Consider the following 14,093-nt stretch of genomic DNA (forward strand, 5'->3'; position numbering starts at 1 on the left):
CTTTTGAGACCCATTTACAATATATTTGCTCATCCTGTTAGTTTTAACATTTACATGACTTCTAGTGTTCCCACAGTCTAACTTTCTGTATCCCGTGTCTCTGCAGCATAAAGAACGTTACACCCAAAGTTGGGGCGGAGGAGACCCACGACGCAATTCGGCGAGCTTTTGACGTTTGGCAAAACGTGACGCCGCTGCGCTTCGAGGCCGTTCCCTACAGCGAGCTGGAGAGGACCAAGAAAGACGTGGACATCACCATCATCTTCGCTTCAGGTTTCCATGGCGACAGCTCACCCTTTGACGGCGAGGGTGGCTTTCTGGCCCACGCCTACTTCCCAGGGCCGGGAATAGGAGGCGACACACACTTTGACTCGGATGAACCGTGGACTCTGGGCAACCCCAACCATGACGGTAAGCGGTGGTTAATGTGCTTAGGGATTTGAATCATGGCTGCCAAAAAAAAAAGGAAGCTAAATTCCCATTTTGTGCGGATGTGCCGATTTCCACTGCCTGTTACGACCCGGCTGCACTCAACTTGTCTCTTTTTTTGAATCACCAAACCTACAGCAGATTTATGGCATCATCCATTCTTAATATGCCCCTTATCTCTGCTCTGGATGCTTATTCAGTAAACAGACCATGTTCTCTCACTGAACCACAGATTTTGATGTTCTGCTAGCATGTTATTGGTTTTGCTGGTGGCGTGCTGTAGATTTCCAGTCTGATCTGGTGTGATTTAAGTCTTGTGGCTCGCACAGTCTCGTCTCTTTGTAAACATCCCAGCCTGCCAGCAGATATCTCCCCTGGTGAGCCGCAGTAATCACAGCACCTCTCACTCCACCTTTCACTCCACTTCGACCTCCACCTCCTGCCCTCGCTGAGTACTTGCCCCGGAGCTTTACTGCTTGTCAGGCTGTATGTAAGCCTTTAGCCGGGTCCAAGAGGCATTTTTATTGTGTGGGTTGCATGTTGAGCAGCTTTGGTGCTGTTTACATGTAGCATTGCGTTGAGGCCCAACACATCTCTTCTGGTGTGTGTGGCAGCCAGCAGCCATGCAACTAAGCTCCAGGGTTGGCCTCTGACCCCTCTGCAGCATTCTGTGTAATGATGAAAGGTGCAGGAGTGGATGGAGGAAAGAATGGAAGAAAATACTGAGAAATAGACATAATCCAAGTAAGGTTAAACGAAGCAGTAAATCCAACCAAGTACGGAAAGTTAAATGGATTCCTTATTAATATTCTTTACTCGGGGATTGTGAAAGCAGCGAAATATTTGTGTCTCAGAATTTAAAATGTGTTTTCAGCTTTCTTTTTTTTTAATTCCTCATTTAATCTAAGGGGCAAAACCTGCCTCATGGTCCATTGAGACAACTCAAAGAGGAGTCATGCCTGTTACTGAGTCACGAGTGAAAACAATGACTGAGCAGGGGACAAGGACACACTCTTAAAACAACAAGGACACAAATGAGAAGGTTTAAAAAAGTCCAGTTACTAGCAGGAAGGCAGCGGAGATAAGAGTGAACGAGGGGATAAGAGAGAATGGCAAAGTATCTCTAGACAAATATTGGAGGTTCAAGAGCTCACAAGAGAGATAGATGAAGAGGGAAAGACCGAGAAAACCATATAGTGACAAGTAAAGAAAACATTTGAAGAGGAGAGGAGATGAGTGGGAGCTGTTGAGCGTCGAAAGAGAAGTGTGGAAGACTGAATATTAAGCAGGAGCGGGCGGGGGGGGTTTAGAGGAATAGATAATAGGTTGCGAATGGCTGTGTTTAAGGCATTTGATAATGCCTAGATTAATGAAACGGACAAAAATCAATGCTATCAACACAAAAACGTTTTGAGATGTCTGCTTTTCACCCACATGATATGCTTAGACAAAACTCATATCAATCATACACATGTACACATGTGCAGTAGGGCGGTCCTTAGTGCCATGTACATTTTCAAATTCATTTATTTTAAGCTCCAACCACCGGAATTTGGTATGATAGTCAAGAAAACTCTCCTGGTGAATTTTATTCAAATTCCAACAACATTTGCCCCTCCCTCATCAACCTTGAATTCATTCTATTAGTCAAAAAGACTCTCCTGGTGAATTCTTTCCTCAATCTGACAAAATGTACCCCCCCCCCCCCTCATCGACCTGGGCTGCCACACCAGCAGCCACGGTGCTGCAACTGAGGCTAAACTTCAAGGTTGATGAGGGAGGGGTAAATGTTGTCAGATTGAGGAAAACAGTCAAACTATCTTGACTAATAGAATGACTTCTGGGGGTTGGAGCTTAGACTTTCCGACTTTACATTGTAAGGACCACCCTAATGTGCAGGTGAAAATCCAGTCCACACACACACACACACACACACACACACACACACACACACACACACACACACACACACACACACACACACACACACACACACACACACACACACACAGGGCTGTTGTCCCTTGCAGGAAGGAGAAGCAGCTGTCAGTGAAGGCTATGATTCACCCCTTCAACACTCGCATACAGACACACTTTTTCCCTCTACCCCTCCGTGAAATATTAATACAGCCCTGCTGTGGGCCCACACTTCTAAAAATGTACATGGCACTAAGGACCACCCATAATGCATCCCATAATGCATGTGGTTCTAATATGCACACTCCAGCTGGCTTTCCTGCCAAATAGGAACATGCACTGGTTGAATCCTGGCGCTCGCAATGGGGGGGGTGCTCTTATTCCTGCATGATGACTTGAATGAATATCTAAAGGCTCTTACAGCTTGACGTTAGCCCACTGACAGTACACATATCAGGTACTGGTATTATTTTATGTCGGGGCTAAAAGCAACATTTTCTGAGCCAATGCGTAGATTTTGGCCGACCAAAACTCAAAACCTGTATGATAATAGTACTGCATGTACTAATGTTACGACTTATAATTGCCATGTATCAGTATGTGAAATCAGTGCTCCATTTACCAGCTTTATATGTCAATCTCCTCTGATATGATATCGATAATCTGGCTGCAGTATTTCTGAGCCAGCAGTGCTTTCTTTTCTTTTAGTGATCACATCCAAACCCTGAAATGCCTTTGTAGCTCTTTGGCATTGAGAAGTGGTGTGTGGGTGTATTTGTACATTTTGGTACACACTGTTTCATCTTGTAAAACAGAAAGCTTTTCACAATGCAATACAAAATACATTATAGACTTGATTCCTGTTTTGTAAAACAGTTAGCAATACTGGATCTTTGAGGCCATTACTACTAAAAATCAGACAATGTATTCAACCAAATATTTGTTTTAATAGCAAATGCATAGATGATAGATGTTCCTTTTAATCTAAGTATTGTCTCCAAATCTCTTCTGGCAGAGGTAGATAATTCCCTATATTTCCAATGAAACTAGCTCCTAGGATTTGTAATCCATCTGTCATCCATCTCCTCCTGTATCCACGCTTGGTCGACAGCTGGGAATGATGTAATTTTAGCTCGGAGCAGCACATTACGTCTGTGTCAGGCTTTTCCTATTCCTCATCGCTCTTTCTTTGAGTCTCCTCTCCCTCCTTTTATTGATTTTTAAAAGTTACAACTACACACACTCTGGAGATGAGCTGCTGTCCAGTAAACTGCCCTGTACCTTAATCCTCCGCGCTGTTGTCGGGAAGGATCAGTTGCCCTAGCGATCGTCGCCAGAGATGTTTTCTGTTGTTGTTTTGGATGATGACATCACGGCTGCACATTGGAGGATTACTTCCCAGCTGCATGGTGATAAACACTCTCAAACACGCTTTGAAGTACTCACACATACTCCCACCCTCGCTCTCACACACACTTATGCATCTGCACAGTTTTGTTTGCCCCTCAGCCCGTGCTGCAACTCTGAGAAGAGAGGATTACTCAGAAGTTACATTCGGTGGGATCTTTAGCACACACAGCAGAACGAGGTTCTTATTAGGATTAGCTAATGGTAGCAGAGAGTTGGAAACACAGTCTGTAGCATCTGCTTTATATAAGTGTGATTTGTTGTTTTTATCAAAGAGGAGTGTGATGTCAGCAAAAGCTAACCCTATAAAATGCAGATAAGCATCCAGAAAGTGTGACTGATCTGAGGATTTGGTTGCTAAATGTTGATTCCTGATGGAACTAAGTACACTTGCTACTCAATATGTTGCATATTTTAATGACAGTATTTTTTTACAACACAGAGTTGGATTAATCTAAATGCCTAATTTTCCCTCTAAACCTCAATTTGTATCCTCTTTTTACAAAGTATACTTTTGCATTTACACATTTCCTCCCTCTCTCCCTCTCTCCCTCTCTCCCTCCTCTACAGTTACACCGTGTGTCAGCATTTGGCAGCGATTATACAATGGAGCTTGCATTCTAGGAAAGGATTTGTTTAAGCAATGTGTAAATGAACAATGTTTCCAACAGTGGATTAGAGAAGCACTTTTGGCTTGGAGAATTTGCTGGTTTTATTCCATCATTATCAAACTCTGGTCGCATCAGATCGGTCTTGTTAACGAAGTGGAACACATCTGAGAGCGACAGAAAAAGTAAATTGGCTTTGTACCACCTGGCAGTTAGCAAATGTGATGTTGTACATGTACAAAGATACTCTACACAAGAAAGATCAACATTCTTGGTGATTTTAGAAAATTGAGCAACATCCCTGATGATTTGTGGACTCTGTGATTTAGGTATCCTTGTGAGATTTAGAGATAAACACCGTTGTGTAATCATAGGGCTTTTGGCACCAGACGGATCAGTTCCAATATTTAAAAGAAATGTGATCTTTTCTATTTTGTACATCCCTCTCTCTGTAAATACAGTATCATTTGATCTTACACTGTTGGAATTCACACATAATATTTGTGTTACGGATTGCGTAATTTTAGCTGCAAGCATATTTTAGCCAAGTGTAAGACAACAGGGAAGGAGTGGGTGATAAGCCAATATCCCCATTGAGATTGTAACATGCCTGGGGGCAAAACAAAGAGAATTGGTCCTGGAGCTCCTTTACTGTGGCTGCCCTACATGTCTAGGCTTTAGAGAGTGATGGATGAATGGCTGTGAGGGATCAATAGATGGAGGGACAGATAGACGCATGGGAAAATAAACTAAAGACACAACAGGTTTCGACGAAGGAGGGCAGGGGTTGGATTGGAAAATTATCAAACGAGGTTAAGAAGATGAAATATGATTGGATGAAACATCGGAGAAAATATTTCAACAAAGGTACAATTTGGATGCAGAGCGCTGGAGGGCATACAAAGAGGATTGAGAGGGGATTTAGTGTGAACACGGGATAAAGAAACTGGAGCTGGAGATAGAAATAGAGATGATTAGATTGTCTTTTCATCAGAGCTCAACGTGCCACGACCACTTATGAAGGGGTGCAAATTCATAGGAGGCGTTTTGATTTGACAGTTTTTCATTTGTGCCAGAAAAAGGCGAACAAGTATAAGCTCATCCGTGCTTTATCACAAGGTCATCTTTGTGGGCCGAGGCTGCTGTGTTTTTCTTTGTGAAAAATCAAAGCGATGCGCACTGGAACAGATAAGACAGATTTCATTGTGACTTTCAGTCACACTGGGGCTGATTGGATTTTACAAAAAAACAGCTTGGCAACAGAAAAAAAGGCATTTCATCACTGCCACTGCATACCACGGGTGAACACAAACACCCAGTCCCACCCAAGGGTGACTTATAAGGCTTGGTATGCCCTGAAGGACCTCCAGCCTCCAGTAATATCAGTGAATTCTATTTAACATAACACAGCATGCAGGCTAGACCTACACACAGGAAATGAGAGATTCCAGGGCTTTATTATTTTCTTCACCCTTGCCCCCAAAATCAGCCGAAGAGGTTAGAAAAACACATGAGGATAATACACCAAGAATGTATGTCTCCAGGTATCAGGATAAGATAACGTTGGCTGATTTGCTGGGGCGGTCGATAACAGGGAGATGATTGGCTGAGGGAGGGGATGTCGCGATGGTCTCAGGCTCAGCATTGATCAGCTGATTGATTGATGGTCGCAGGAGAACGCTTGGATCCCTGGCATCGATTGGCAGAACGGTTTATCATTGACGTCCAATCTGGTACATTCAAAGCGGACATCATTTTGGGTGTTTTGACCAGCATACAATGAAAGGACATCAATCTTCTGCTTCTTAGCAGTTGACCGTGCGATAAGAGAGGATCTAATCAGAGACATTAGAGAATGTAGTGTACAAGAGAGGAAAAAGGAGCAGATCTTGAGGAGCATATGGTGTCCTTGCAGGTTTATTTTTAGGTTGCTACTCCTACTGGGTGATGAAAAAGAAGCAGTTCCTGCGTTCTCTCTAGTTTTTATGTGGCAGGCAGTAATGTATTTAACAGCCAGCCCTACCCCAGAGAGTCATTTCTCCCTGTAGTCCAGACATTGAAATTACAGTGTATTTTTCCAAATGTTGGAAAGAATGTCTCTTCATGTTTGTCGGAGAAGTTTGGGGAAGTTTTGTCTGGAGAGTGAGGTCCATCTATTTGATGTCAGAAGACGATCATTAAGTCTATATATTTTCTTATCTTATTTGTCTTTCTTCAGTTAATATATCATCATCTGCATAAAGGATAATTGGCCTTCTTAATCTTTTTCCTGTCTGTAATTAGACTAGCTATTCCTAATTGTTGTTTTAACCTCACAAACCCATCGACTTGACAAAGAAAAGAAGATAGAAACTGATATCTATCTTGGGTATTGCCTCCCTGCTCTTGCTCAATAATAGAACAAAGTTCCTCATTCTTTCAAGGTTATTCAGCTTCTCAGAAAACCTTCATGTTCTACAAAGCTCTTCAATCTCTCCGATGTCCTTCTGTTTCTATCTTTGTCCCTCTATCTCCTCCACTCTGCCGCTGCCTGGCTCTATCTCCTAGAGAAAATAAATAAGATGCTTTCTTCTTACCGGAGGAGCAGATCTGTATCTTTTACTGGAAGCATGTGTCTGTGTGCGTATCTAGCATTGAATCCAACATGGCTCCATTTGGGAAAGCAGAAATGATGGTATTTATGGTTAGTAAGTTCAAGAATTTGTGAAAGGAAGATGCCGGTAAAACAGCAAAGTAAGCCACACACACACATTTCAAGGGTGCTTGAAGAACTACCTTGTAGGCAGTGTATCTGTGTGTTATATGACAGTTGACATCAAATGATATAACACTCTGATATGATTCCAGTGTAATATAATGTATAGAATCCTCCATGATGCAGTCCAGGAACATGATGAACATACCACAATATATGTTTTACCATCTCAATATCATAAATCTGGGAGATATGAAGAAAATAAAACTGTGTATTTTTAAGTAACAAGGTCAAATTCCCTTTGACTTAATGTAGTGACCTCAACGTCTAAATCCAAACCTAGCTGTTTTGAAGCTTCATACATAGCATATATCAATATCAATGTAATGTTAACACAATAGCACACGTGTGAGGGAGGCTGTGGCTCAGTGGATTGTGTGCTGGACTTCGAATCAGGGGATAGCAAGTTTGAGTCCCACTGCAGTCAGCATGTCGTTGTGTCCCTGGGCAAGACACTTCACCCCAAATTGCTCCTGTGGGGATTGTCCACAGTACCGAATGTATGTAACTCGCTTTGGATAAAAGCGTCTAACAAATTACATGTAATGTAATGTGAGAACATAGCTACTAGGTTTCTTGCATCTCACTATATGAATGTTTGAATTTGCTACACAGCTATAATATTTCCTTTTATTGTGTGCGAAAATGTATTTTGTGGTTACACCCTGTTTTCAAATTCCAAATACGAATACCACCTTTGGGAAGGATAAGGGATTCAAATTGCTTTCACAAAATCTCAAAAAGCAATGAAGAGAAAGAAAGCAGAGATATCAGCATGCATTCCAGCCCACCATGCCTCCACTAGAAATAGACGGCCACCTACTGACAGCAGCTTCAACTTCCACGTGGGCGGCAGTACTCTCTTCCGCCCCTGCACATGGATACACACACACGCACACTTACACTCTCAGAAGGGCACGAAAATCATACACCTAGGGATGCTTGCCCTCCCACTAGTCTGTCAGATGGTTTCATAACCTCGTACCCATAATCCTTAGCAAACAAAGTGTGAAGAGCCCTGCCTCGCTCTGAGGACACATTGTATCACTCTTTAAGAAATATCACATGTCTTCAGTGATGTGGGGTCTGTTTTTGTATTTAAAGGATCATTTAGTAATAGCAATGGTTACGGAAACACTTTGGAAATCCTAAAATATGCTTGGGTTGCTAATACTGTAATAAAAATCTCACCATGGTAACTATTTAAATCATGACAATGTGTTCGCTACAACTCATGAGAGTCAGCTTCTAATATACATAACAATGCTAGATTTGGCTTTTAGTGCACGTTACACCTTTTAGGACTAAATATTTAAATAAAGGCTTTTCTGATGTTTGTACTGGGTACTTTATTTAGCTAAAAAACTAATGATCTGCTAATACCCTCTCTTACATAATGTAATTCAATGGGGAAAGTATTTTTGGGTCAAATAACGTCTCCGACTGACGTTGTAGTACCACCATACAAAATGTGCTTCAACTCCATGTGCACTTACTGGATTTCTTGGTTTAGTGTAAACTTTTTTATTACTACACCAAAAGTTAGAAACAACCAAAAACGGTTTCTTAGTAAAAATGTAGAAAGGATTGTTACAGTTGAAGGAAAAGAGATGAATCGAAATTGTCAAATGTTAAGCTGCAGTGGAAGGACTGAAAGAAGCTGACACTTTGAAACGTCTTTGGCAAACATTCAAACAAAGTCTTCCTCCCCAAAGATAGAAAATAAGTAAAAGCTCTGACGTTTCTAAAAGTTTAGGATTTATTGGTTTGTGGGTCATCGCTTGTTTGCGACCATGGACACAGCTGCAGAAGTGTGCTTGCGAATACATTATTAATGATTAATGATCACAACTGAAGCGTCCACACGTCCCTGTCTCTTTCCCAGGTGCTGCACAGAGATAAACATGACAAGAATTAAGGATGTCCTTTCCTTGGCAGCATTTATTTTTCCTCCTAGCTGCTTGTTTATTTACCTCGAGTCCACAGGAACGGCCAATATTTGGATCCCTGGCAATGTTCCACACAGAATGTAGCAGTCTCTGTAAATAAATAATTACTCCAGTGTACATATGTTGCTCCATTCAGCCGGGGTTTTGTTCTCTGACAAGCTGGTGAGAATTAAGTGTAATGGATTCAACAGCACAAAGTGTGCTCTACCAATGTCAACAGCCCCGAGAGAGACTGAGAAAGAGTGAGGGCAGGTAAGGGATAGAAGAAGAGCTAGTGGAACAACAGACTATTTTCTGAGAGGATAGTGACACTAACACTGCCAGTATTTATTTTTCAGACATTCAACATATTCCAAATTCAAATAATGTGACAGCTCTTGTGTGAACTTATGGTATCATTTTTGTATCACATGACATACTGATTTCCAGCTTTATGAAAATGTTGCTCCGACATACTGTAGCATACCACATGTGAACACCATGGTATCACACTTGTGGTAATGTAAGTTAATTTGGTGAAATACACCAGATTGAGGTCTGCATGCTTCTGTTTCATCCTGTATGTTGGAAGCAGAGTGTGTGAAATTGAAGCAAGCAGAAGGCAGCCATTGTTATTTGGCTGCATTCTGCACAATGGTCACTCTGTCACGTCGGGCTCTGTTTTGACAGCCAGCAGAGCTCTGTGTGCCCCAGGCCTCTGAGCCAGGCACTGAACCACTGGGTGAGATGCTCTGGCAGCCTGTCAGCACAGTGAGCTCACTGCTGCCTCTCTGCACGCTTCCCTCTCACTTCACATAGCTCCAGCTCCCTCAGTGTGAAGGTTGTCCTGATTTCTGATGACGTACCGACTAAAATAAACAATATTCAGTTTCAATATTGTGAACTGCTCTTCTGCTGGTAGATAACAGCTGATTTCCTTCCTTTTCCTGTTACTGCTCTCTACTGTTGAGCTCTGTCAGTCTCAGGGATCACCATGAGGGCTTCACCATCGGAATAATAATACATTTGACTGATATAGCAAATATGACATGATATATCTTTAGGAGGATCTGTAACTTATAAGCCTTTTTTTTAATGTCTTTATAACCAGGATTTCTCTGCAGCTCCACAAGACGTGTTCCAGATATTTTCAGATATTTTGTTATATACACTTCACCAACCCAATTGGACAGTTCAATTGTATGAAAATGTTCTTAAAACAATCTCCACGTAAATAAATAGTGTTTAGCACCATCCAATCATTTACAGTAAGCACAATTGGAACATTATTGTGGTTAAAAAATAAAAGGTTTGTTCCCACTGCCTCACTCCCAGAAAATATTTTTATTTAACCACTTTTTGCATTTCCTTCCCCCCGCAAAACAAGTTTTTCCCAGACCAGTTCTGAAAGTGCAGTGTCATCCACCCAGGGAACTGTGGGCGCTGAACAATGGGAAACATTTGAGGTCCTCCGGGACAAACACAGTGCTTGCTTGGACTTGGACGGCATAACAACAGCAATGAGATGCAGTACACAGCAGTAACAATCGCTGCTGTGCTTTCTAAAGAAAGGGTGGAGGAGGTACAAATGGCCGGTCTCGGCTGGGCGTCTGTACAATTACATTTTGTTATAGCTTTGTTTTGCGGCCGATCGCTTGTTGTTCATATGGTTTTAACATTGCAGGGGCTGTTATGTTCTCCGAAAAAGCTTTCCTGCCTGGAGAGAAATAATGGGTCTCTCGATGAACTCAAACAAGAGTGATAATAAATACTGAGCAAAAGGGATTGAAGAATAGAAAAACCAACAAGTGGACAGCCTACTAGTCCCCAGCTTGTATCTGACGTCAGATGTCATGTATTGAGTGAATGTATTGGGCTCTTAGTTAAACAGTAAGGCAGCAGAAAGGGATACAAGCCTCTGGAGTCCTGCGCTGACAACTTGAGTTATTATTGCAATTGAACAGTAGTGTCCAGGGCCCCGTGTCTGATTTGTGGGCCGGTGTGTGTTTGTCCATGCGTGTTTATGTCTGAAAGCCACTTTTCCCATGTCACATCAGCCAGCAGATGGGATGTAGCAGCGGCAGCATGTGCAGGGAGTAAATTATGGTGAAAGGAGCAGGTAGAAGTTTCTGGTTTCTAATCACAACCGCTGTTTACTTTACTGCAACCCTGAGGGGAGAGACGGAGAGAGGTACTTCTGGACATAAATCTCCGGTGACTCTCCTCCTCCATCTCTTCCACTTTATCGTCCCTCAGTAGTGTTGCTGGGGAGTTTTTTAAAACACTATCTAATTAAAGCAACATTGACCTACCCATGGGGAGTCTGCTGCCAACGCGGGCTGCCATTAAGACCATTGCACACGCACACATTTAATTTTAGTGTTTTGTTGCATCAAATGTGGCTTTTATGATTTAAATAGTAGCTTGGACTGCCTTGTTTTCCTGCTAAATTCTTGCCCAAACCAACGGATGGCACAGATGAATCACTGCGTGGTAAAAATGTCTCTTCTTTTCCCCCGACAAACTCAAAAGTTGTTGCCCTCAGGGTTTATCACACAAGCCCTGCACAGCTTTATGTATTTCATCTCTCAGCATTGTTTTCTTCAAATGTATCCCGCTGTGGAAGCCCTCGCTATATTTTTGCTTTATTTTGCTTTGGCTGAGAAACAGCCACGGACATGAGGATGATGATTCAAACTCCAAGGTCAAAAGTTACGGTTATATAATTCATCATCTCCATCTTTTGTGATTGCAGGGGACATTCTTAAGCAGTTATCGCTCCAAACGCCCTTTCTCCTCTTTTTACCTGACCTTTTGATCTCTTTATGCATCTACTAGTCTCTTCCTCCCTTCCCTAACTTTTTCCTTCATCTTTCTTCCTTTCTCCCCTTGTTACCTCTTTGTTTCTCCCATCCTTTGCCTCATACCCTCTCTACCTTCCTCTGTGTATACTGTCCAGCTGATAATTAGTACAACCATGCTCGGCTTTGTTTGTGGCCCCGGGGCCAACAGGACATCCCTATCCACCACAGCGACTTATATAAGCAGCCGAAACAAAGTGACAGCGCTGGCCTCAAATGGCCCCGGGAGGCAGAAAGGCTGACTCAATTTGAGGGATAGAACAAGATGGAGATGTAAAAAGACAGACAGTCTTTCCTTTTACTCGCACAGCATCTTTAGTTATAGGACCTGCATTGGTACAGCTCTCATTTATCAATACTGCATTTGTTTTGAAATGACGCACTTCTAGAATTACGCATTATTATTAACAATATCATTTTTAACTTTGCCTGTTTTTCCTACTAAATAATTGCTGTAAGTTTTTAATAATACCATAACGATTGATATATCAAATGTTTTTTTTGTAGATGGGTGTTATGATTTAAACTCTTATTGATTATTTTGTATGCATTATATTTCATGGCAATTCCATTCAGTCCCAATGTAATTGCAGGATATAATACATTGGTACAATCTTTCAAATACACTGACTAACTGTGCAATGGCTTGCTGTGATGACATGCACAGTAATTATTGTTGTGATTTGTATAGTGTATTTCAGTCTATGGAGGCCCATTTAGCATGCTGTCCTATATCTTATGAGTTACATACATAGATCACTAGGAGCTGTCCTGTATCTTATGAGTTACATACATAGATCACTAGGAGCTGTCCTGTATCTTATGAGTTACATACATAGATCACTAGGAGCTGTCCTGTATCTTATGAGTTACATACATAGATCACTAGGAGCTGTCCTGTATCTTATGAGTTACATACATAGATCACTAGGAGCTGTCCTGTATCTTATGAGTTACATACATAGATCACTAGGAGCTGTCTTGTATCTTATGAGTTACATACATAGATCACTAGGAGCTGTCCTGTATCTTATGAGTTACATACATAGATCACTAGGAGCTGTCCTGTATCTTATGAGTTACATACATAGATCACTAGGAGCTGTCCTGTATCTTATGAGTTACATACATAGATCACTAGGAGCTGTCCTGTATCTTATGAGTTACATACATAGATCACTAGGAGCTGTCCTGTATCTTATGAGTTACATACATAGATCACTAGGCCTAAGAGTTGCTTCTTGCAGCTTTGGCAAGAACCACTCATCCAGACAACTTGTCACTCAACACTGCGCTCCCTTGGGTCCCCAGCAGTACACCAACCGAGGGTCAATTCAATAGGATGCACTATAGTTGAACTAAGATAAACATACATGCAAAACAAGTCTCCTTCCCTTTTTTGTTAGATGTATTGAAGCTTAATTTAAAAGCCTCCATTCACTCCCTATGCATTTAATATTCAAAGGGTCATTCAAAAATGATTCCCCACTGCCTCAGTGCACACAGCAAACACACGCATTTCCTTCAAGAAGTGCTTTAGTAGTTGAATGGGTTTACACCAAAAATACATCGACCTTAAGGAAACCTACTAGTGCCACAGACCATTCTCTAAAAAAGTTTCACAAGCTTGAGCTTTTTCAGCAAAACCTTGGATAGCAATGTCTGAACTTTAACACTTGTGCAATGGAGGCCTTAATATCACACAAATGTAGACTCACGGACAATTCTACAGTCAAATATCATCAACCAGGTTCCAATCAGGCCATCTCTTTTAAGAAGTCTGATGCGTAAATTCAAGCATTGTACTGAACCTGCTAGCAAGTGTTCTGAATCACTGTCTGTATCTGATGATGCGTTATTCATGTAGCAGATTTGCAGCAGATAAGTGCCTCATTTTCGTAGGAAATGCAATGAATAAGTGATGCTATTTTTCATGCCTGTCGAGTCTCTCAGCGTGATAACAAAAAAAGAGAGAAAGGGAAAAACTGAGGAAAGATGGCAGCGGGGTCAGCATCGTTAAAGACAACCTGGATCAAAGAATTTTAGATCTTGTGCATTTGATCAGTCCATTTCCCAATTTCTATCAAAAAAGCAGCTCTGTGTCTCCCAAAGTGTGTTGACTTAAAGGAGTGATTCAAATACCCAAAGGTCACAGTTTGCTCTCACATTGCATTCATGAATGGTTAGA

The 14,093-nt window shown here is 41.7% G+C and overlaps 1 protein-coding gene across 2 annotated transcripts in view; it reads left to right on the top strand.

Annotated features, from left to right (window-relative positions):
- The window catches only part of LOC117543653 (matrix metalloproteinase-16-like), a 55,725-nt gene that overhangs the window by 19,542 nt on the left and 22,090 nt on the right, over positions 1 to 14,093 (top strand). For both annotated transcript variants that reach the window (XM_034212065.1, XM_034212064.1), the window contains one exon: positions 107 to 411. In XM_034212065.1, the coding sequence (XP_034067956.1) occupies positions 107 to 411 (305 nt within the window). The remainder of the gene's footprint in view (positions 1 to 106; positions 412 to 14,093) is intronic.

Source organism: Gymnodraco acuticeps, unplaced genomic scaffold, assembly GCF_902827175.1.
Source record: "Gymnodraco acuticeps unplaced genomic scaffold, fGymAcu1.1, whole genome shotgun sequence".
Lineage (NCBI taxonomy): Eukaryota > Metazoa > Chordata > Actinopteri > Perciformes > Bathydraconidae > Gymnodraco > Gymnodraco acuticeps.